Source organism: Carcharhinus amblyrhynchos, chromosome 12, assembly GCF_965287045.1.
Source record: "Carcharhinus amblyrhynchos chromosome 12, sCarAmb.v2.hapA, whole genome shotgun sequence".
Classification (NCBI taxonomy): Eukaryota; Metazoa; Chordata; class Chondrichthyes; order Carcharhiniformes; family Carcharhinidae; genus Carcharhinus; species Carcharhinus amblyrhynchos.
Window position 1 is genome coordinate 13,195,690 of NC_137335.1, and position 23,240 is coordinate 13,218,929.

A 23,240-nucleotide genomic window follows, 5' to 3' on the forward strand; every position below is an offset into this window, starting at 1 on the left:
TCAAGGGGGGGCATACATACGTTAATGTTTTAGAGCCACAGAAGCTGACTGGACAGACAGCAAATACACTGAGAGAATAATCAATGGGAAAAAATAGTATAATTGTCATCAACTAGGAAAGCAAGTAGCCAGATTTCACCTATCAGCCTGGAAGCCAGTTCTAGCTAGCAAACAAGAAACAAGAGTGCGGAAACATTTGTGTAGGCAGTTCGCTGAACCAAGAACAGACGTTTCCCAATATAACTCTTCAGTCGTGTTGAGTGTGGTAACTATAAGCTGGCCTTTACTTATAGACCTATTGAAGTAAATGTTGTTTGGGAAGAGGAAAGATCTTAAAGTTCAGATCTTAAAAAAATACATTGGATCAAAAAGGGTAATTTCTATATAAACTGTGTGGGTGTTTTTAGTAAGTTAGAATTTATTTACTTATTAGTCATAAGTAAGACTTACAGTAACACTGCAATGAAGTCACTGTGAAATGCCCCTAGTCGCCATACTTTGGCGCCTTTTTGGGTCAATGCACCTAACCAGCACATCTTTCAGACTGTGGGAGGAAACCAGAGCATCCGGAGGAAACCCACGCAGACATGGGGAGAATGTGCAGAGTCTGCATAGACAGTGACCCAAGCCAGGAATCGAACCCAAGTCCCTGGTGCTGTGAGGCAGCAATGCTAACCACTGTGCCACCGTGCTGCCCCGATATAGTTCCTATATGTAACTGTTTGAGATCATTATAGTCCTGTTCATGTATATCAGTCTTCTTTATAGTAACAAATGGTGTTTAATAAGTTGTATAAAATGACTGCGCTGGTTACTGTTCTCATTGGGTCTTCCACGTGACTACTCACACCATTCCTGTAAACAAAACTACACACCACATAAGCTGGTATTCCAAGTTAGGACACCCTCACGTACAACATCAGCCGGTTCATCAGAATCCCTGATATCCTTCTCCCAACCATTCAACCATGTCTTCAGTTGACCTGGCCCTCAGCTCCGGAATTCCCTTCCTAAATCTCTCTATCCCTTCACATTCACTCCCTTAAGATGCTTCCCTCAATTTACCTTTTTAACCATGTATTTGGTCACCTACCCTAATATTTCCTTCTCTGGATTGGTGTTAATGGATTTTTTTTGTCTAATTATGCTCCAGTGAACTGCCTGGGGACATTTTACTACTTTTAAAGGTGCTATATATTTATAAGTTGCTGCTAGTCAACCACAATAATGTGGGATAGTCTTTATGGCATTGTATCAGAACTCTACATATGTGTGAGAGTTCCTTAAAATTAGTTATGAGCCAAGTGTGCAGAGGAAAGCCTTCATTTCCAAGCTGCCAGCCTCTCACTTGCTGTGCAGGGCAAACTGTGGGGATTAGAGTAATTGCTGTATTGGAAAAGCATTGTGGCGGTTGCCAGGAATGCAAGCACAGGCTTGCATGATACGTTGCTGGTCATCATACATCCTGTGTGCTAATAAAGCAGAAGCCCTTGAAGGCAGTTGTATTGTTTGAAAGAGCCTCTGCAGTCGTTGATGTCCTGAACTTGGAAGAATCTGCATAACCCTCTGAATTCTATACTTTTGCTTCCAAATGCTCGTAGGGGAAGTAATGAATGTATTTGATCTATCAGCCAACTGACTAAGCAAGCATTGACTGCAAACTAATGTTGGCAGCCTGGAAGGAGCCCAAAGCAAAATTGTTTAAGGACTGCAGTGACCATGTTGTGTCAGGCTCTGCTAGCTCTGGCAGTTTGCAGATCTGCTTGCATAATCTGATACAACCCTGTAACAATTTCTCAAGTGAAAGTAAAAGGTAAAGTTTACTTATTAGTCACAAGTAAGGCTTACAGTAATGCTGCAATGAGGTTACTGTGAAATTTCCCTAGTCGCCACAGTCAGCACTTGTTTGGGTCAATGCACCTAACGAGCAAGTCTTTCAGAATGTGGAAAGAAACCGGAACACCCGGAGGAAACCCATGCAGATATGGGGAGAATGTGCAAACTCCACACAGACAGTGGTCCAAGCCGGGAATCGAACCCAGGTCCTTGGCATGATGAGGTAGCAGCGCTAACCACTGTGTCGTTCCTCCCTCTGAGATTTGCAGGTATGTTTGTCCTCAATTTATAAACTCTGTACAAGAACACCTCCTTCTACCAGTGATATTTCCATTTGCACCATACTCCTTCTCCAGTATCTTCTTTTACTAAAGTGCAATCTTAGAAAGGTCACTGTGAAGAAATAAGTATAAGGCTAGAGTTCTATGACATGTTGTAACTAAAAGAAACAACTACAAACACTTCCAAATCACTAAAGGAAAATAATTGAAATGATATAAAGCTTTTCATGACCACTGGGTGAAAAAAAAACCCATAAGCTACTGCAGGAAAATGTTCCCTAAAACTATACAGCTTTATCTAAGAGCAGTTAACAATCACTCCAAAAAAACCTTCCCTTGATTTATAGCACCCGCACTCGATAGGCAGGAGCGAAATGTAATGTCGTCAGACTGGTGCAGATTAAACTAGCTGATGTTGCCTGACCCCTTTTCCATCTATTCAAGAGCTTTCCAACTATTTCAAGGCTACAGCTTTGGTTACCAGGATTGAAATTCTCCTGAAAATTGTTCTGAGTGCTAAAGCAGTGGTACATTGTGGGGGGCATAGTGGTTAGCACTGCTGCCTCAAAGCGCCAGGGACTTGGGTTCGATTCCCGGCTTGGGTCACTGTCTGTGTGAAATCTGCCCGTCCCCACCCAGTGTCTGCATGGGCTTCCAGCATTGGCCATGCTAAATTCTCCCTCAATGTACCCAAAAAGGCATTGAGGCGTGGCGACTAGGGGATTTTCACTGTCACTTCATTGCAATATTAATGTGAGCCTACTTATGGCACTAATATATAAAAACTGGTGAGACCAACAGTTACATAAAATGGATGTACCATTAAGTGGTACTAAAGCTAGGTCTCTGCTCCCTTCTCCACCACTTCCAACTAAGCCCCACACCCAACGCAGCAGCTTTTTTGATGAGGCTTGATCCACACAACACCGCCCCCCCTCCCCCAAAGAGGACAAAGGCCAAAATACTTCTGGTGATACAAAGGGTAAGATTTTCAAATGCCAATGGGATCAGGAATGAGTGTAAGCACAAATTGAAAATAGCTAGAGAACAGCATTGTGGTTTTGGGGATGCGATGCCATTTTCAAAGGGAGGATGAAATGGGATTAACCTGAACATAAGAACAGGAGTAGGCCATCTAGACCTTCGAGCCTGCCCCGCCATTCTATAAGATCATGGCTGATCTGAAGTGGATCAGTTCCACTTTCCCGCTTTCTCCCCATAACCCTTAATTCTCTTGTCTATCAGAAACCTATCTACCCCTGACTTAAATATATTCAGCGAGGTAGCCTCCACCACTTCAATGGGCAGAGAATTCCAGAGATTCATCACCCTTTGAGTGAAGAAGTTCCTCCTCAACTCCGTTCTAAATTGCACTCCCCCCCCCGCTTATTTTGAGGCTGTAACAGCCTCTCGCTTCCAATTGAAACCCACATGCTTCCAACTGACTGCTCGTCAATCTCACTGATGAGTTCCCTAACAGGCCTCAAGGAGTAGTTTTGAATTTTCAATTGTCAGGTATAGGGAACACACAGTATCTGCGATTCATCAGGGCACAGTTAACATGCAAAGAGTGGGGAGCCATGAGGGATAATGCATACACTGTTCAATTCATTTAGAATTAAGCTATTCTGCTCAAATAATGGCACAGTTTCCTTTGCTGATATTGAGACGTTTGTATTTCTCAGCATGAACAGACAGGGAATGGAGGGATACATGCAGATGGTCTAGATAGGGCAATGAGATTGGTGCAGGCTTGGTGGGCTGAAGGGCCTGTTCCTGTGCTGTACTGTTCTTTGTTCTATTAGTCTGAGGTTGGAGCCTTTAGAGGAACATCAAGCTGCTGGTATCTCCACAGCAGCTGAGCTTAGCCAAGGGATTGGGTATAGGAACAGGCTATTCTGACATTCAACAGTGAGGGGAAGCTTCAACAGATGCATCTTCCTGTTCAGGAGGAGGACAGGGGAACACACCAGAGGACAGAGGATAAGGTGCTACACAAGACAATGAGTGTATCATTTACAAGTTAATTGCCAGCAAAAGATAGAGCATCAGTGTCATAGAGGGTTGTGCTTACCCAGGCAGATGATCTCAGACGTTTGTGTTCTGGTCCAAAATTATCTCCACTAATGTCTCAAGACAGGTACTGGAAAACCCTTGCACTACCCATGATGCCTGTGCCAGTGCTGGCCTGATAAGTACCCTCTTCAGAACATATCTTCAGAAAATGGCAAATTCACTCACTGCTGCTGATTGAATTTTCAAAAGGCCCTCAGTTTCTATGTACTGCTTTCAGCCCATTCCTTGTGCCGCTAACTGAACACCTCACTCAATCATGGGTCAGTTATGTTAACATTAAACATAGAAACCCTACAGTACAGAAAGAGGCCATTCGGCACCAAGTCTGCATCGACCACAACACCACCTAGGCCCTACCCCCATATCCTGACATATTTTACCCACTAATCCCTCTAACCTATGCATCTCAGGACACTAAGGGGCAATTTTAGCATGGCCAATCAACCTAACCCACACATCTTTGGACTGGGAGGAAACCAGAGAACCCGGAGAAAACCCACATGGACACGAGGAGAATGTGCAAACTCCACACAGACAGTGACCCAAGCTGGGAATCGAACCCAGGTCCCAGGAGCTGTGAAGCAGCAATGCTAACCACTGTGCTACTATGCCACCCTTACTGTTGTTTCACATTTGAAAATAGCATTGTGAGCTTGGCGATGGGAGAGCAATTAATTAGGCATACCTGAACTCCGCCACCTTCTGCTTTCATCAAAATTAAGTTCTGTACAGGGGGCTTCAATGGCCTCTGAGCCCCATGGCAAGGCCATCTTGTCTGGTCTCCAGTGGTGGGGGACCATATGTGATTCTCACTGGGGAGAACCTTGACTGGCGGGGTGATTATGATAAGCTTAATGCTAAAGCTGATTTCAATGGCACAACAGGACTGCTATGACCGGGGAAGGTCACTGGGTGAATTTTGATTTTTCACCCCCTGCCCATTACTGCCTCGCCTTGCCAAATGTTGGGTGGGACAAAGTCATAAGATTGCACCCTGAAAGTTAGCAAAAAGCATTAGAGAGTAGGGAAGAGAAATAATTACTTTTGTCTGCAAAGAATAGTATATCAACTTACTTGAGAAAGGATATAAAGGATATACTGGCACTGGAGGGGGTCTGGACTTGAGAGGGTTGGTTTGTGAGGAGAGACTGAGTAGACTGGGGCTATACTCAATGGAATTCAGAAGAATGAAGGGAGATCTTATAGAAACATAAAAGATTATGAAGGGAATGGATAAGATAGAAGCAGGGCAGTTGTTTCCATCAGTGGGTGAAACCAGAACTAGGGGGCATAGCCTCAAAATAAGGGGAAGCGGATTTAGGACTGAATTAAGAAGGAACTTCTTCACATAAAGAATTGTGAATCTGTGAAATTTCTTGCCCAGTGGAGCAGTTAAGGTTACCTCATTGAATGTTTTTAAGGCAAGGATAGATAAATTTTTGAACAGTAAGGGAATTAAGGGTTATGGTGAGTGGGCAGGTAAGTGGAGCTGAGTCCACAAAAAGATCAGCCATGATCTTAATGAATGGTGGAGCAGGCTCGAGGGGCCACTTGGCCTACTCCTGCTCCCAGTTCTTATGTTCTTATGTGAACTACCTTATAGAATAGTTACTATATACTGTGCTATATGCTAAAATGTTCCTGTCATCATAAAATGATATTTACAATTCACTGAGAGCAATGCAACATGCGTTCTAAATTGCTAATATTTGTAATACTCAGTATGGCTAATAAGACAGGGCAAAGATCAGGAAGTCAAATGTTTGATTTCTGTTCAATAATCCAGTTGATTAACAACAATAATGTATAAACAAGTAGATATTAATCAGTAATTATTTAATCTTAAATGACAGCCAATGTACTATAAATGCTTAATACTATAATTTGATACATCAACATCCTAAAATAAAAGATGCTGCAAACATTAACAGGTTTGTTGAAAATGCATCCCTGTCCAAGACTGCAGACACATTGCATTAATCATAAAGGAACCTGGGAGGCTATATTTAAGTTATTCATATGTGGATAAGATGAAGACCAATTATAAGAATTAAATTACATTCATTATCAGATTTGAATTTATGTTAGTGTTGAATATGTTTCCTCATTCTTGGTCTCCTAATCAAGCAGAATCATTTGAATTTTTCAAATGATTATCAGCTAATTACAATATATCCTTCATAAATAAATGATCAGTTAATTGCATAATTAAATGGGCTTCCATGTGTATCCTTCAGCATGGCCAGTCTAAATAACACTGCAAATTATGGTTAATTAAAACATACGATGCATTTGAAAACATGGTAACGTGTCTGAAATTCCAAATAAATTCTGCAGTGTTGAGAAACAAAACTAGATGAGATAAAGATGTCAGTAAATGTAATTACATATAATTACATCATTCTGTCTGCATGAAAATAGAGCATACCTTATCATTTCTTGCATCTGTTATGGAGACTGTTGTATTTTTAATATGTACATTGAACCAATGGTCAATTTTCATATGCAATTAATTGGCTATTGACTACTTCTGTAATCCTTTTATTATTTTCCAATTACATTACACAATAATGCTTCTCCTAATTTCAATTAAAGAAAATCATGTCCCACCAAAGCATTTTTTTAAGATGTAGCCATAATGGAGCTTGATATGATGGATTAGAGGTGTTTTCACTTGTGGTGCATCCAAAAGAACGGCCATCCATATAAGAGAGTCATTGATAAATACAACAAAATATTCAGAAGAGATTACCCAGATCGTGGTTAGAATCCCTACACTGCATAAGGGGGCCATTCGGTCCATCGAGTCTATACTGGTCACAATCCCACCTCGGCCCTATTTCCGTAACCCCACATATTTACCCTGCTAATCCCCCTGACACTCGGGTCAATTTAGCATGGCCACTAAACCTAACCCATGCATCTGTGGACTGTGGGAGAAAACAGGAGTACACAGAGGAAACTCACACAGACCGGGGAGAACATGCAAACTACTTACAGACGGTGACCCAAGGCTGGAATTGAACCCAGATCCCTGGCACTGTGAGGCAGCAAAACTAACCACTGTGCCACCGTGCCACCCATGGTTAGAAGTAGAAATAGTGCCACATGGAGCAGTCAGAGATAAATGCCAGGATTTTATGGCTGTTTATGCCCCGCTGCCGCTGCAAATGAGGATGGAGAATTTGGCGCTCAGCCAAATCTCCGTTCACTGCAGTGGAGCCAGAAATTCCTGTCGGCGTGAACGGCCAGAGCTTTCTGCCCAATATCATATATGTGTTTAAGGGGAAGCTAAATAAATACAAGGGAGAAAGGAATAGAAGGTTATGGTGAGAATGTGAGTTGAAACAATTTTGTTTTAGGGTGGTTGTTTATGTCATGTGGAGCACAACACAGGAAGGGTTTTAAAGTTTATTAATTGGTGTCATAAATAAGGCTTACATTAACACTGCAATAAGGTTACTGTGGAATCCCCCTAGTTGCCACACTCCGGCGCCTGTTCAGATCAACGCACGTAGTCAGCATGTCTTTCAGACTGTGGGAGGAAACCAGAACGCCCAGAGGAAACCCACACAGACATGGGGAGAATGTGCATATTCCACACAGGCAGTGTCCCAAGGCGGGATTCAAACCTGGGTCCCTGGCGCTACCCAGTGACCTAAGACGGATCAAACCTGGTCCCTGGTGCTGTGAGGCAACAGTGCTAACCACTGTGTCACCATGCCAGGAGAGATGATGTGCGAGAGAGAGATGACAAATTGAGAAAAAGTCTTAAGAAGCATAACAAGAAGAGAAAATATTATTTTAACCATATAAATCACCAAAGAAAGAATGATCAAGTACTCCAGACCAAGGGAAAAGCAGAGGGGGAGAAAATAGAATGCAAAAAAAACAAAGAAAATATTGTTCTGTAAACACTGGAGAAGAAAAAGTGTAGAAATGTAGAATCCAGAGACAAAAAGTACTGAAATCATTTTGGTGTTATTTAATTACAGCAATATTAGAGAATGCCCTGCAATAAAAAATGGCATAATTTATGCCATATGTTCTTTTTTAATTAATAAAAGTGATTTTTGGAGTTGGTTTAAGAGAGAAACATTAGGCTCCAATCTGGCTGCCTTCGGATATCACTGTGATGCAAACATCACAATAATCTGCCAACACTGATTTCAGCAATGCTGTGGCCTGAGGAATGGGGAGAGAAAAGAGACAGAGTGTGTGTGCTGTCATGGAGGGAAGGGAGATAGAAAGAGAAAAACAAAGAGAAAGTCTTTTGGAGCAGATGTGATACATTGTTGAGTGGAAGATGACAACAGAGAATGAAAGATACTGGACATGTTCGGTGGGATTTTCTGTTCCCGCCGGCAGCGGGCATCATTGTGGTGTGAGGCTGGGAGACTTCTCTCCAGAATTTCCCATCCCACCCGCAACGATGCCCACTAAAGGCAGGACTAGAAAATCCTGGCCATTGACTATGCCTGCCCAGTATGAACAACAGGGCTGAGAATTGCTGAAAATAAAAAGGTTTGAAAATCTTTATAACAAGGAACCGTGTCATTATAGTACTTTTTATGGTCTGTGATGAACGCAAGTGCTTCAAGGCCACTTCAAATATGTGCAAGTAGGTTGAGTCATTGGCTGGAATTCTGTGGCCGTTCACTGTGGTAGGGTTCTCTGGTCCCACTGGCAGCACACCCCCTGCTGTGGGTTACCTGGTGGTGTAGGTGGCTTCAATGGGAATCCCCACTGGCAGCAGCAGGACCTGAGGATCCCATCACCAGCAAATGCTGAGAGGAGGCCAAAGAGTCTCACACATCAGCTTTCCTGTCGCTTATCTTTTATTACCATCAAGACTGTGAATACTCCATATTCCCTCAGTGAAGTCCATCTCCCCACCATCCTTCCCCAGACACATTTTAATCAGCCTCTTCTCCAACATACACTCTGAAGAATACACCTCTTCCCAAACCCCTTCCCTTCAACTCACTTACTCAATAAACTCAATGACTTGCCTTATAGTTACTCTGAGGCCTCACAAACTCCTTAAAGGTTCAGCCATCATGACTAAAACCTGATGGTAATTCACTATAGTCAGCTGAAACTCAGATTTTACTGCACCCTCCTGGATATCTGGTTATACTGTGTCAAAGCATGCCAATTAATATATCTGCTTGTCATTAGAACTCTCATTTGGACTTGATTTAATGAAAAATGCACATTATAAACCAAAAACATGAAATATGAATAATGTGGAGATGCTGGCGGTGGATTGGAGTGGGCACAGTAAGAAGTCTCACAGCACCAGGTTAAATCCAACAGGTTTATTTGGAATCACAAGCTTTCAGAGCACTGCTCCTTCATCAGGTGAGTGATGAGACTTCTTACTATGAAATATGAATTAACTGCAGGGACAAGTTGTTAAGTTAATTTTAGAATACTAATTAACCTAAATAAGGTTGGTCTGAGTCTACTTCCCAAAAGTGCTTTGTTTACTGAATGACACTCTTCCAGCAGCTGCACATTTGATTCTCAATATGCTAATGTTACATTGTTTCTCAAAGATTCTTACTTCTTGTTAGGTTTTCTTTTTTTGCCATTGACAAGTTTTGCAACATGTTGGGCAGTATCTGTGAGGTTGCCAATGGGGACTCAAGATCTAGGCGTTGCAGTTCTTGCTGGCAAGAACATGACTTTCGATCTTCCCCACCCCCTTGCCAGTGATGTCATTAGGTTCACACCCATAATGAGGGTGGAGAAGAGGCCCCTTTGATTTTTTTTTAGCAGAGTGCAGTAGAGCTGGACAGAAAACTGACCAGTTTCTCTGAAGAAAAACATGCCGGTTTCCTTGCCAGAAACAACACACTACCATTTTTTGGTAAGTTTTTGCCCTTTGCATTTTGAAATGAATTACAGCATAGTAAGAGATGTTTGTGTCTTGTGAGCTTTTTTAATGCATCAAAGAATTCTGTAATTTCTCTTTCGTTGGAGTTCGAAAGTCACCCACTTTCACATTTTCCCTTTGTAAAGCAATTTGATAGTTTGGGTATGTTTCGTGCTGTCAGGCCTTTCCTTGTTTCTTTTCAATTTGTCTTATCTTTATCTTTGTGTTAAAATGTAACCAATTATTGAGGTAGACCAACATCCTGAGCTCAAAACCAGGAGGTAGCAACTTGGAACGTGGAGAACATTGGACAAAGGGAGAAGAATTCTGATGAAAGACATCAATGCAGGGCTTTTATGTGAAACTTTTAAAAAATAAAGACTGGACAAGGATATACACACACAGACACAGACACACACAGACACATACATATACACACACACACACTGACATGAGGGGAAGCGGTGGCATAGTGGTATTGTTGCTAGACTGGCAATCCAGAGACACAGGGTAATTCTCTGGAGACCTGGGTTTGAATCCCCCCAAGGCAGATGGTAAAATTTGAATCCAATAAAAATAATTTAATTCAATTAAAAGTCTAACGATGCCCATGAAACCACTGTCGATTGTCATAAAAACCCATCTAGTTTACTAATGTCTTTTAGTGAAGGAAATCTGCCATCCTTACCTGGTCTGGCCTGCATGTGACTCCTGATCCACAGCAATGTGGTTGACTCTTTGAGCGGACCCTCATGGATGGGCAATAAATGCTGGCCCATCCAGCGACCCACAGATCCCATGAATGAATAAAAAAAGGTCAGGATGATGGCTCATCACCAGACACTTGATTACAGAAACTGGCCTAGATAATGACCTCCCGTTATGTGTGGAAGACTCTCTTCCTGTCTTACCAAGATACAGAAATCACATCCATTACTGGCAGGTACCTGGAGACGCTTCTTGTTGAGAGCAGGAAATTACCACATGTAGATGGTGATTGCATGAACAGGGTGGGATTGACAGCCCACCTGGATGACTAGATTTAACACACTGGGTGGGATCCTTTGGCCGTGCCCTCCCCAAAACCGGAAAATCCCACCTGAGGTCAACAGATCTTTACAAGGTACCTCCCTCACCCACTACAATTTCAGTGGTGGGCAGGACGGGAAAATTCTCCCCATTACTTACTTGCCGAGAGACCAGGGTCAGAAAGGAGTATAAACCAAAGCTCTCAAGAAGATCACTGCCGCAGTCAAAAAATGTAACTTGGTCAGTCACGGAAAGTTATATGGATAAGTTCATTCAGCAGTCTGAACACCTGGGAACAAGCTGCTGCGCACAGGTCTTACAACAGCAGCTGCTTAGTACGGATATACAGTTGCTTAATGGGTTAATAAAGGCTTTCCACATAATTGAAATTGTGTCCACAGTTCATTTTGTACCATTGATAACAATTGAGGATTTGGAGGCTAGTGGGAATCCCTGTTTAAGAGTCATGCACAAGTTTAAATATCTCATCTCTTTTGACTTGATGAATTAATAAATCACACAAACCCCAGAATCTACCTAACTTTGGGAATTTCCAGTTTTGGCACATCTTTATTTATACCCACTGAAGCCACTGTTCCAAATCTTCCAGAGAAAATATCAATGTTGGGTCCACAGCTCACTCTCTCCTCCTAATCTCCATACCTGCGGAACATTGTGGAGGCTAAGTTCTGCTGCTCCCTCCTTACCCCTGAGCCTTCTGAACACCAGTTCCACTGCACCTCCCTCTTCTTTTGTCGGCTGCATTTCAGCTCCTCTGCTTTCTCCACCCACGCCCCCAGGCCTGCCGAATTCCACCAGAGTCAGCTGCTGAAACACATCCTTGTCCATCCTCACCAGTGACAGCTACCCTGAGTCTTTTCCTGCTCTTGTTAATGGTAGAGATTTTCTGGGCTTTCTGAAACTCTCACCTTCCTCATTGACTGGTTGGTAAAAATGGCTGGGGCTTTTATGCAGTATTCTTGACATGTTTCCATCCATTGCCATTTTAATAAAGGGCAAATCAGTTACAGGAAGGCTTTGGGCCTACTTAATGGGCTGCATTTGGGTACTCAATGATATAATTGGTGCTTAAATTAAGAAGGGGAGTAAGCGCAAGAAGCCAAATTAAATAGTTCTTCCATTTTTGTTAGGATTTCATGCACAATTGGGAGAATGATTGATTAACCACGTCCTGCAAAGAGTCTTTAGGCCTCCCCAGCCTTGGCCTTCCCTCTCCACCCCACCAAAGGTATCTCTTTGGAGCCCCATCTCTTAGCACTAAATTTACACTAGTAAGTGTTCCCTTGGATCCTTAGTGGCATTGTTTCTTGCGTAATTTCCACCACCTGGACCATTCTGAGTTGCAGCCCTATTTCCTGCTCCAAACTGCTGTTCTGGCATCAGCTTTCAGCAGTAAATAGTGTAAATGCAGACCATTCACTATTCACCATTCGGAAGGCCACAGAAAATAATATTCAGGATTATAATACTTGTAGCAATATTAAAACTTTACCTTTAGCCAACGTCTCATGATTTCTGAGCCAACGCAATGCATTTTCACACTCGTCGGAACTAGTCAGGATGAAAAGGTTGGAGGGTACTTTTCCAATAAATTGCTGGTCAGGATCAACAGTCACATCTTCATTAGTCAGCATCTCTGTGATATCTACACCTGTGGGACAAGGAACCTATACAACGGAAAAACTCATTTTAATCAACCTTAATACTCTTGTAAATAAATCAACCATTATCTTCTATTTTATAAATTTATTTTCAATTTCCTTGAATATTTTCAATAGTGAGATGGATAGGTTTTTAATCAGTGGGGGAATTAAGGGTTTTGGAAATAAGGCAGGAAAGTGGACTTCACCTGTGATCTTATTAAATGGCAGAGCAGGCTCGGACGGCTGAATCGTCCACTCCTGTTCCTATTTCGTATGGTCTTTATGCACTACTGTTGTCACCAACCACACCTTGAACACGAGGGTGAAAATTTTTTATTGGATATGTTGATATTGGATTTTAAGCCAATTTGGAACAGCAAACAAATTTGATTTGATTTATTATTGTCACATGTATTAACACACAGTGACAAGTATTGTTTCTTGTGTGCTATATAGACAAAGCATACTGTTCATAAAGAAGAAAATGAGAGCATGCACAATGTCATGTTACAGTCATAGCTAGGGTGCAGAGAAAAATCAACTTAATGCAGGGTAAGTCCATTCAAAAGTCTGATAGCAGTGGAAGAAGCTGTTCATGACCTCAGACTTTTGTATCTTTTTCCCAACTGAAGAAGGTGGAAGAGAGAATATTTGGGGTGTGACATGTCCTTAATTATGCTGGCTGCTTTGCCGAGGCAGCAACGTGTCAACAGAGTCAATGGATGGGAGGCTAGTTTGCGTGATGGATTGGGCTACATTCACGACCTTTCGTAGTTCCTTCATCAAAATTCCATCTGTGGCAATGGTGAGCAATGACTTGCATTTATACAGTAGCTTAGGTAATCAGAAGAAAAAAGAAACATAAGGGGTGCTACTGGCTGCATTATAAATGTTTAGGATGGTGCTGCATCTGTCATTCTCTAATCTTGTAATGATATTGTTGCAAATACAAGCTTTCATTTATACTGCTATCAGGGACTACTTTCAGCGTTCACTCAGAAAGAGGGCAAATGCGGTTTTCCCAAAATTGCAAAGTGTTAGATAAGGCGAGAAGTGTGAAACTCGTTGACTTCATAAGCACCTCTCCTCGACCTTTCTTCCTTGCCTGATTTAACAGCACTGTGCAATTTCAAAGTATTGGCAAGGATCACACAGCCAGCTGGAGGGACAGGGCCTAAACATGCCTACAAAGCTGAGATTCTGACTTTGCAACCCCTCCACAGTAATGGGGACCCACTCCATAGAGATTGGATATGGATGACCTCTAAGAGTGGCATCTAGCATCTACCAAGACCTAAGCACGTCTCTGCTCCAGCCTGAACATTTGTCTTTTTTATGTAACCACTGACTGCTCTTGCATCACAATTGAGAAAGACTGCATCATTTTATACCAAGTACCTTGTGGGGTAATTTTAACTCCCAAAAATGGGCAGTTTGGAATGGGTGGGAAGTTAAAATGTTAAAAGTCCAAATTCTGACATCAACCCGTATCCAAATTGACTTGACCACTTTTGACTTTAATGGTGGTAGGATGGGAATTCACTCCTGGGAGGAGAAAGAAAATACCAATCAGGTCCCATGTTAAATTCAAAATGGCTGAATTTTAAGCACCGGCCCGTTCACCATGGGAATCAGAGTGGACAAGAGGTGGACAATGGGAAGGTCCATTGACCTTGGGCGGGATTTTCTGCTCTCAAGTCGAGCAAAGCAATTAAACCCTGCCCAAGCTCTGTAATCAACCATCAGCACACACTGTTGGCCTTACATTTAAAGGGTGGTCAAATTCCATCAAAGAGTCAATACCTTTGAGAAAGAAACTGAGGAGGTAAAGTTAGCAAAAAGGAGGAAAGAAATGAGAAAGGGTCTGGGTCAGTAATCATATTTGCTTAACTGGGTACTTATACTTACCTGATACTGTTGTCCGGTGCAAAGGATTAGATGATCATATGGCACTTTTCTGTCTCCAGTTACGAGTACATATTTCGCAGCTCTGTCAATACCAATCATCTTGCCAGTCACCACATTAACCCATGTCTGCAATGACATCTGTGCATAATCATCTTGGTTATAACTGTAACTGCAAAGGAAAGGGAATAGTTTTAAGTAACAATTCTATTCTTTCTATAATTAACTAAGTATACAGTGGACCTGTAAGATCACTGTTTACACTCTAGGCTAAGTAAATCTTGCAGTCATAAGTCATGCATGTGAAATGGTAAAGATGGTAGGGGAAAAATAATGTTCTCCTGCCTCAATAACAATCTCTGTGGATAACTCAGAACAATTTGAAATGAAAATTGAACAAATAACAAATCAAGCCAAAGCCTTATTCAATTTTTTGATAAAACAAGTTGCATCACACAATCAGATTATATGTACTGTGTCAGTTGTATGTGAGTTCATATCATTATTTCTTACGTGTCTAATTTCTGCCTTATGCCAAAGAGAGAAAAGCTTGAATGCATATAGCATTTCTCATTTCCAAGGTTGTCCAAAGAGCTTTACAGTCAGTATGAGTGCTCTTGAAGTGTAGCTCACGTCGTTGGTAAAAGTGGCAACCAACTTATACGCAATGATTTGCCCCAAATAGCTGCAAAGTGTTGTTTGGGAGATAAATGTTGAGCAAAACTAGAGCACAAAACTCCCATTCGACTTTGAATTGTGCTATGGAAATTTTGTATCCAACTGTGCAAACAGACAGTGGGAAGATGGGGAAGTTGTCCCATACCACCTGCTATGGGAATTATATCAGCGGTGGGGCGGGGTGGGGGGGGCATGGCACCATGCAAATGTCCGTTGACCTCGGGCAGGATTTTCTGGCTTTGGGCGAGCGCAGCTGGAAAATCCTGACCAAGGTCTCAGCTTAACATCGCATTCAAAAGCCGACACCTCCAACAATACAGCATGTCCTCAGCATTGCACAAAAGCATCAGCCCAAATTGTGCACACCAGTCTGGCTCATGATCTTCTGACTCAGAGATGGCAGTGCTATTACTGAGTCAAGGATGCCATTTATAATCAACAACATTACACTGTTGCAGTAGGTGTGAGGGTGAAGATCAAAATACCTTCTCAAATATGGACATGGAAGTTATTTTTACGAATAGATTCATTACAGTAGCTTAAAAATGCTTCTCCCCCTTAGATTTATTGTTTGAAATATTTGTAATAACCAACATTGAAAAACATTTCAACAAATTACAGTGATTTGGCTGTTCTTGATTGTCTTACATGTTATGGGGAGGTTTTGGTGTGCTGGTATCATCACCAGCTGGCAATCCAGATAGCCGGGACAATGGTAGGTGGTGAAACATGAATTCCATAAAAATAACCCATCTGTTTATATGGGTAGGTGGATGCTGGGTGGGGATTCTGTCACTACCCCACTTCTGCCCTGATTATGTCCAGGAAGGGAAAGCTTGTGCATGGTTTTCCTACCACGTTGCCAATTGAGGGCCTTAAGTGGGCAATGAATTAGTGCCTCATCAAGCCTCAGCTGATACTTAACTATCAAACTAGCAAGGTAGTCGCCATGCAGAGAATCTGAAAATAAAATCATATCATGTTGGCTTGCTGGTTCCTGGGGGACTGATCTGATTTTATCTTCAACTCCACATTCCTGCCCACCTCCCCACTGGTTAATCAATAATCCATCTAGCTCTGTCTTAAAAATATCAAAGACTCTGCTTCCACTGTCTTTTGAGGAAGAGAGTTCCAGAGACTCAAGAGAAAAACATTCTCCTTATCTCTGTATTAAATAAACAACCCCTTTATTTTTAAACACTGATCTCCTAGTTTGAGATTCTCTGACAGGAGGAAACATCTTCTTTACATCCATCTTGTCAATACCTCTCCAAGTTCTTAAAGGATTTGATCAAGGCGCCTCTGAATCTTCTAAACTTTAGTGGATATAAACCTAACCTCTCCAATCTCTCTGCAATTCTTTATATTAGTCTAGTAAATCTTCTCTGAACTCCTTCCAATGCATTTACATATTTCCTTGAAGAAGGAGACCAATACAGTACACAATCCTCCAGATGTGGTCTTAACAATGTCCTGTACAGCTGAAGCATAACCTCCCTAGTTTTGTAATTAATTCCGCTAGCAATAAATGATAATATTCTATTAACTTTCCTGTACCTGTACTTTAGCTTTTGTGATTTATGCACTTGGACAACCAGATCACTCTGCACTTTGGAGGTCTGCTATCTCTTGCCATTAAGATAAAAAGCTTGTTTTCATTCTTCCAGTTTTGGATTTGCCTACATTACACTCCATTTGCCAGATTTTTGCCTACTCACAACCTATTCATGCCTGTTGTGCCCTCCTTAAGTCCTCTTCACAATTTGCTTTCCTACCTATCTTTGTGCTAACAGAAAATTTAGTAACCATACCTTCAGACCCTTCATCCAAGTCATTTATATGACTTGTAAAAAGTTGCGATGAAAGCACTGATCCTTATGACATCCATTCATTACATCCTGCCAACAAGAAAATGACCTATTTATGCCAACTCTCTGTTTTCTGTTAGCTTGCTAATCTTCAATCCTTAACAAAATATTACCCCCTACACAACGAACTTTAATTTTTTGCAATAACTTTTGGTGTGCCGCTTTATCAAATGCCTTCTGGAAATCTAAGTACAGTAAATCAACCAGTTCCCCTTGATCCACCACACGTGAATCCACAGAGGTCTGCACTTGTGCAATAGCTCCCTCTGCTGCCTGATCAGGATGGCTGCTGAATTAAGCCCTATTCACGACCTCTAGTAGCTAGAAACAGTCCAGCACACTTTTTCATGCACTAAGATTGGGAGTAAAAACTTGTCCAAAAAAACAGATCTGCAACTCTCCCATTTTCTGAGAATTTATCTCCTAAAATTCCGCCTGATATCTTTCAGTGCTTTCAATTGGCAGTGTACATTCAAAGTCCCAGAGGAACTGACACTCATGGTTAAGTATAAAGCAAAAGGCTCTCTAATTGGCCCATCAATTTGGCCCTTAATCAGGGAGTTCAGTTGCCTGATTAAAGTCATTACACAATCCAATGGAACCTTTCTGAATCGGGAGTTTTGAAAAATTAAAACCAATGCATCAACTATCTCATTAGTCACTTCTTTCAAGATATTAGCACGAAGCCCAGGTTTTGTCAGCCAGGAGACCTAACAATTTGCTCATTACTAGTTCCCTGATGATTGTAACTTTCCTGAGTTCTTCCCTTCCATTTTTTGATTCACAGCTATTTCTGGGATGTTACTTTTGTCCTCAATAGTAAAGAAAGAGCAAAATATCAGGTTAATTCATCCATCAGAGCCCTAGTTTCTATTTTAATTCTCCATATGCATTTTCTATAGGACCAAGGCTCACTTTCTTAACTAATTTCTTATTTAATTATCTATAGAAACTCTTACTGCCTGTCTTTATATCACAGCGTAATTTTCTCTTGTACTATAGTTTGTCCCTTCTTGTCAATCTTTTTGATGTTTATATTCTTTTCAATCTTCTGACCCGCCATTCATCTTTTTGCAAATATATGCTTTTTAAGTTTAATGTGGTCTTAGTTAATCCAGATGATGGGATCTCCCTGGGATTTTTATTGGAATGTGTCCATTCTGTGTACTCCGAAGTCCACTTTTAAAAGCTCGCTGCTGAATATCTGTTGATCTATTCCTTAAGCATATTTGCCAGTTCCTTTCACCGAAAGGAATAAAGTGAAATAGAAGACAGGGAGAAGGGTCATGTGGAGGCCGAATGACCATAAGGCTACAAGACATAGGAGCAGAATTTGGCCACTCAGTCCACTGAGTCTGCTCTGCCATTCAATCATGGCTGATACTTTTCTCATCCCCATTCTCCTGCCTTTTCCCCATTAACCCCTGATCCCCTTATTAATCAACATCTGATCTATCTCTGTCTTAAAGACACTCAATGACTTGGCCTCCAAAGCCTTCTGCAGCAAAGAGTTCCACTGATTCACCACTCCCTGGCTGAAGAAACTCCTCCTCATCTCTGTTTTAAAGGATCGTCCCTTTAGCCTTAGGCTGTGCCCTCTGGTTCTAGTTTTTTCTTCTAGTGGAAACATCCTCTCCACGTCCACTCTATCCAGGCCTCTTAGTTTCCTGTAAGTTTCAATAAGATCCCCCCTCATTCTTCTAAACTCCAACGAGTACAGACCATAGTCCTCAAACATTCCTCATACGACAAGCTCCTCAGAATGGATTGCTTCTGTGCCACAAATTCAACGCAAAATAATTCTTGGTGCTTACAGAGTAAAAAAATGAAACCTTTCTTTGCCAAAATACACTTAAATCTCTCCCTCTACTGTTCGAGTGCTACTCCACATTTAAGCAACTCATCTTTTTTTGTGGCAGTAATAACTTATGAACAAAGTATGTCTAGTAATTTACATCAGTTCGTGACCACACCTTGAGGCTTTGAATTTTCTGTGTAAGGAACTTGATTGACATCCGGGAAGTCCACATGTTGAAATTAATGTAATGTTATTAAACCGCAGGTGTGGGCTGCAAAAGAAATACATCAAATAAATAAATCAACACATGAATTAAATAATAAGTCAGTAACAAATACAAATCTGAATAGGAATGGAGGTTGGAGTTGGGGGTGGTGGAAGAGCCTGCATTGTCTATACATCAACACGAGCATTAAATCTATTTTATGAAACGTAACAGTGGCAATAATTTGCTATCGTGCAATGTTACTGCTGCCAGGCTGCTCTGAATCTTTGCAAGCCTCTGCAAATGTGCTCTGATTTTTTGTTTAAATTCATTCATGGGACAGGGGTGACATTGGCTGGCCAGCAGTTATTTCCCATCCCTCGTTGCCCAAGAGCATTGCTGTGGCTCTGGAATTACATGTAGGCCAGACCAGGTTAAGAACGGCAGATTTCCTTCCCTAAAGGACAATAGTGAACCAGATGGTTGTTTTTCCGAGAATCAACAATGATTTCATGGTCATCAGTAGATTCTTAATTCCAGATTTTTTTATTGAATTCAAATTCCACCATCTGCCGTGGCAGGATTTGGATCCAGGTCCCCAGTGCATTAGCTGGATTAATAGTCTAGCGATAATACCACTCAGCCATCACCTCCTCTACCTTGCCAACAATGTGTCAGAAGTTCATCTGACTTCTTTTTTTGACATTCTTTGGGATGTTGTTAAGAATATATTGGGAAAACTGGAAGTGGGCGGGGAGGGTTACCCAGAATTTCAAGTACCAGCAATTGCTTCAGAGGGGTTGGCTACCCACAGATTCCAGCATGATTAACTGATATGGTGGAGAGTTGTATAAAATGGAGAATGGCACAGGAACAGGGGTAGTAAAGATAGCAGAAACAGATTTGGGTACAACATTTAAAATAATTATTTAACCAAGGCTTTCCACTGAATACTTATTTTAAATTTGTTTTGTGCAGCTGAAACACAATTCAAATGGTCCAATTGGATGATATGGATGTCCTCTTATGAATCAAAGTTCCAGAGCATTAATAAATCCTGTGCAGCGACTTTCAGTGGCCTTTGCACTGGTTGGCTTATGAAAGTACCAGCAAGGCAGCAATTAATAATGGTCTTCTTGGTTTAAAATCAAGTCATATATTTAACTATTCAAATAATACTAACAGAAACATTTTGTAGATTAATAATTAGTGTAAATACCAGGTGCATACAGATAAAAATAATGGGCAGAACTTTTCCACATTGTACTTAGTGCAGTAGCAAGCAGGGAAATTGGTTCTTTACCCACCAGCCATGCCGTATTATCCCAACCTCATTAATTATCTATCCCATGGAACCCACAAGTTCACTGGCAGGTGGCCTCCAGTTCACCTATCCCAATATGACCTCACTGCTTTCTCGGTGCACCATATTTAAATGGTCACAGCATGCACAGTTCCCATTGCTTGCAGCGCATGACAGCTCCATTGGAAAGATAGCCCCAAATCTCAAGAGGTGTGCTGCCCCCAGGTTTAATGAAGCTTCACTTAAGTGCCTGCTGGATCCCAGAGAGGCCACTGCAATGTTCTCTGCCCCTGCTCTGGCTGTTGAAGGAGCAATAGCATTAAAACATTGGCTTCAGAGGCAATGGCAGCTGTGGTCAGTGCAAGCACTACCCTAAAGGGATCTATCACCCAATGCAAAAGGAGGACGAATGAGTGCAAGCTGCAAAGTGAGACACTGGGGGCCCTATTTTACCATTTTGATTCTAAATGCTGGGTGGACTTGAAACTGAGAGTGTTTCAGATCCGACTTTTAAACCCGTTCTCCAGTGCCCCCATACGAACTCTGCCTGAAAAAAATCAGCGATTTTGAATTGTGCTACACAAGCCTGAGGGCGGGGTTTAACATGCCCGAAATCCTGCAGCTCTGATTGGCTCTTCCAACTGCGCATGCACAAAAAAAAGATAGAATGTGACTACCCTGCCACATCACTCCCAGGCTGGATAATGCCTGCCCCTGGCCCCCACACATATTGCCCCATTACCCCCCCCATCCCCTCCGCCATCCGGGCCACTTGCGGGCACCTCCCACCCTTCCCTCTCACTGATCTCAGGCAGTGTGGCAGCGGACCCCCCTTCCCCCTCACTGATGTCAGGCAGAGTGGTAGCTGACCCCTCCACTCCCCTCACTGATCTCAGGCTGAGTAGCAGACGACCCTCCCTTCCCCCTCACTGATCTCAGGCAGAGTGGTAGCTGACCCCTCCACCCCCCTCACTGATCTCAGGCTGAGTAGCAGACGACCCTCCCTTCCCCCTCACTGATCTCAGGCAGTGTGCCAGTGGATCCCCCTTTCCCCCTCACTGATTTCAGGCAGAGTGGCAGCTGACGCCCCCCACCCCCTCACTGATCTCAGGCTGAGTAGCAGTGGAACCCCCTTTCCCTCTCATGGAACTCAGGCAGAGTGGCAGTGGTTCCCTCTTTCCCCCTCACTGATCTCAGGCAGAATGGCAGGGGATTCTCCCTACTTCCTCACTGATCTCAGACAGAGTGGCAGCGGACCTCTCTTCCCTCTCACAGATCTCAGGCAGAGTGGCAGCTGACCCCGCCTTCTCCCATCTCCCCCACCGATTCAAGTCAAGGGCTGTTGGACATTTGACACTTAACTCCTCACTAACTGGAGTGCATGAATTGGACTTTTGAGGAGCCTGTCTGCTTTGCACCGATTCTGGATGGGTGAAGATGGTAGTAAAAGGAGAAGTGCTGGTAAGGTTGGGCGTGCAGCCCATTCAGTCAATTTAAATGTATATCAATACATCTCAATGGCCGTTGCGTCCATTTCGGGCGCAGTCCCAATTGCAGCCATTTTCGGGCCTTGGTAAAGGGAGAACCGGCGCGAAGGCAGGCGCATATTGCACTACTCGCCTCACGTCCAACTTTACCAAGTTTTCGTGCCTAAAAATGGGCGCAACTTGATGGTAAAATCAGGCCCTGGGAGTTGAGGTAAGAGTTGGAGTTTAAGAGGGTAAACCTTAATCTTTTGACTTTTTGAAAAAAATCTAACAAACTGCTGGTAATTAAAGGAGGGACATTTAAGTTTCTTTCAGGCTGAAGGAAAGCAAAAAAACCAATCAATTCTGGTGCTGTAGCTGATAGGGGCCGGCTAATTAAGTAAACTGATTTGAAAGACAGGCCAGCTAGGGAAGTAGGGGAGTAGGTATTGCTGTGCCTTGTATCCCTTACTTCCTCCACAGGTCGAGTGAGATCAGGAGTTGATCACACATTACAGGTCTCGGCCTTTTGGCAAAGATGAAGTGTAGTATCAACATGCTGTACTTAGCTGAAGTCATTAGGTTACATTTTGGCTTCATTTGAAGCAATTTTTAAAAACGGCATCTCGGCCTTTTGGCTAAGATGCAAATGAGATCAAGCCTTGGAGGAGATGCAATGCCTATGCCAGTCAGCTTGGATCATGTAGATCCAAGGAGTTGCTCCAAAGGATTTGCAAAATGCCCATCCAGGTATGTCCAAGATGAAGATGCTTAATAGGAGTTATGTCTGGTGGTCTGGCATTTGCCAACATTGAGAGCCTATTCAAGCTGTGAACATTGCCAACTGCAACAAATGTTGCTTGCTGCAGCCCCACTTCACCCTTGGGAATTGCCTGGCCGGTCATTATGGTACAAGTCGATATTGATTATGTTGGTCCATTCATGGGTACAATGTTTTTCTTCCTTGTTGATGTACATTCAAAGTGGATGGAATGTTTGAGGTGAAGTTTCTGACATCGCACGTTAAAATTGGGAAATTACACCAATGTTTTTCCACAGAATACTTGAAATTATGGTGTCTGATAATGCAACAGCCTTCACAGATGCTGAATTTCAGAACTTCAAGTTTTCAATGATTTCAAGGCCAGATCTCTTCTGGGCTACAGGGCTACTCCACATGCAACAATGGGAGTCCTGCTAGCAGAACTGTTCATGAACCATCATCTCAGAATGAAATTGAGCCTCATGTT

General features: G+C 42.3%; 1 protein-coding gene across 1 annotated transcript in view; it reads right to left on the reverse strand.

Annotated features, from left to right (window-relative positions):
• The window catches only part of cfap61 (cilia and flagella associated protein 61), a 174,834-nt gene that overhangs the window by 57,096 nt on the left and 94,498 nt on the right, over positions 1 to 23,240 (reverse strand). The window contains exons 18-20 of the mRNA XM_080199899.1: positions 19,192 to 19,287; positions 14,676 to 14,844; positions 12,617 to 12,791 (exon numbers count right to left, since the gene is read on the reverse strand). Coding sequence (XP_080056025.1) covers positions 12,617 to 12,791; positions 14,676 to 14,844; positions 19,192 to 19,287 — 440 coding nt within the window. The remainder of the gene's footprint in view (positions 1 to 12,616; positions 12,792 to 14,675; positions 14,845 to 19,191; positions 19,288 to 23,240) is intronic.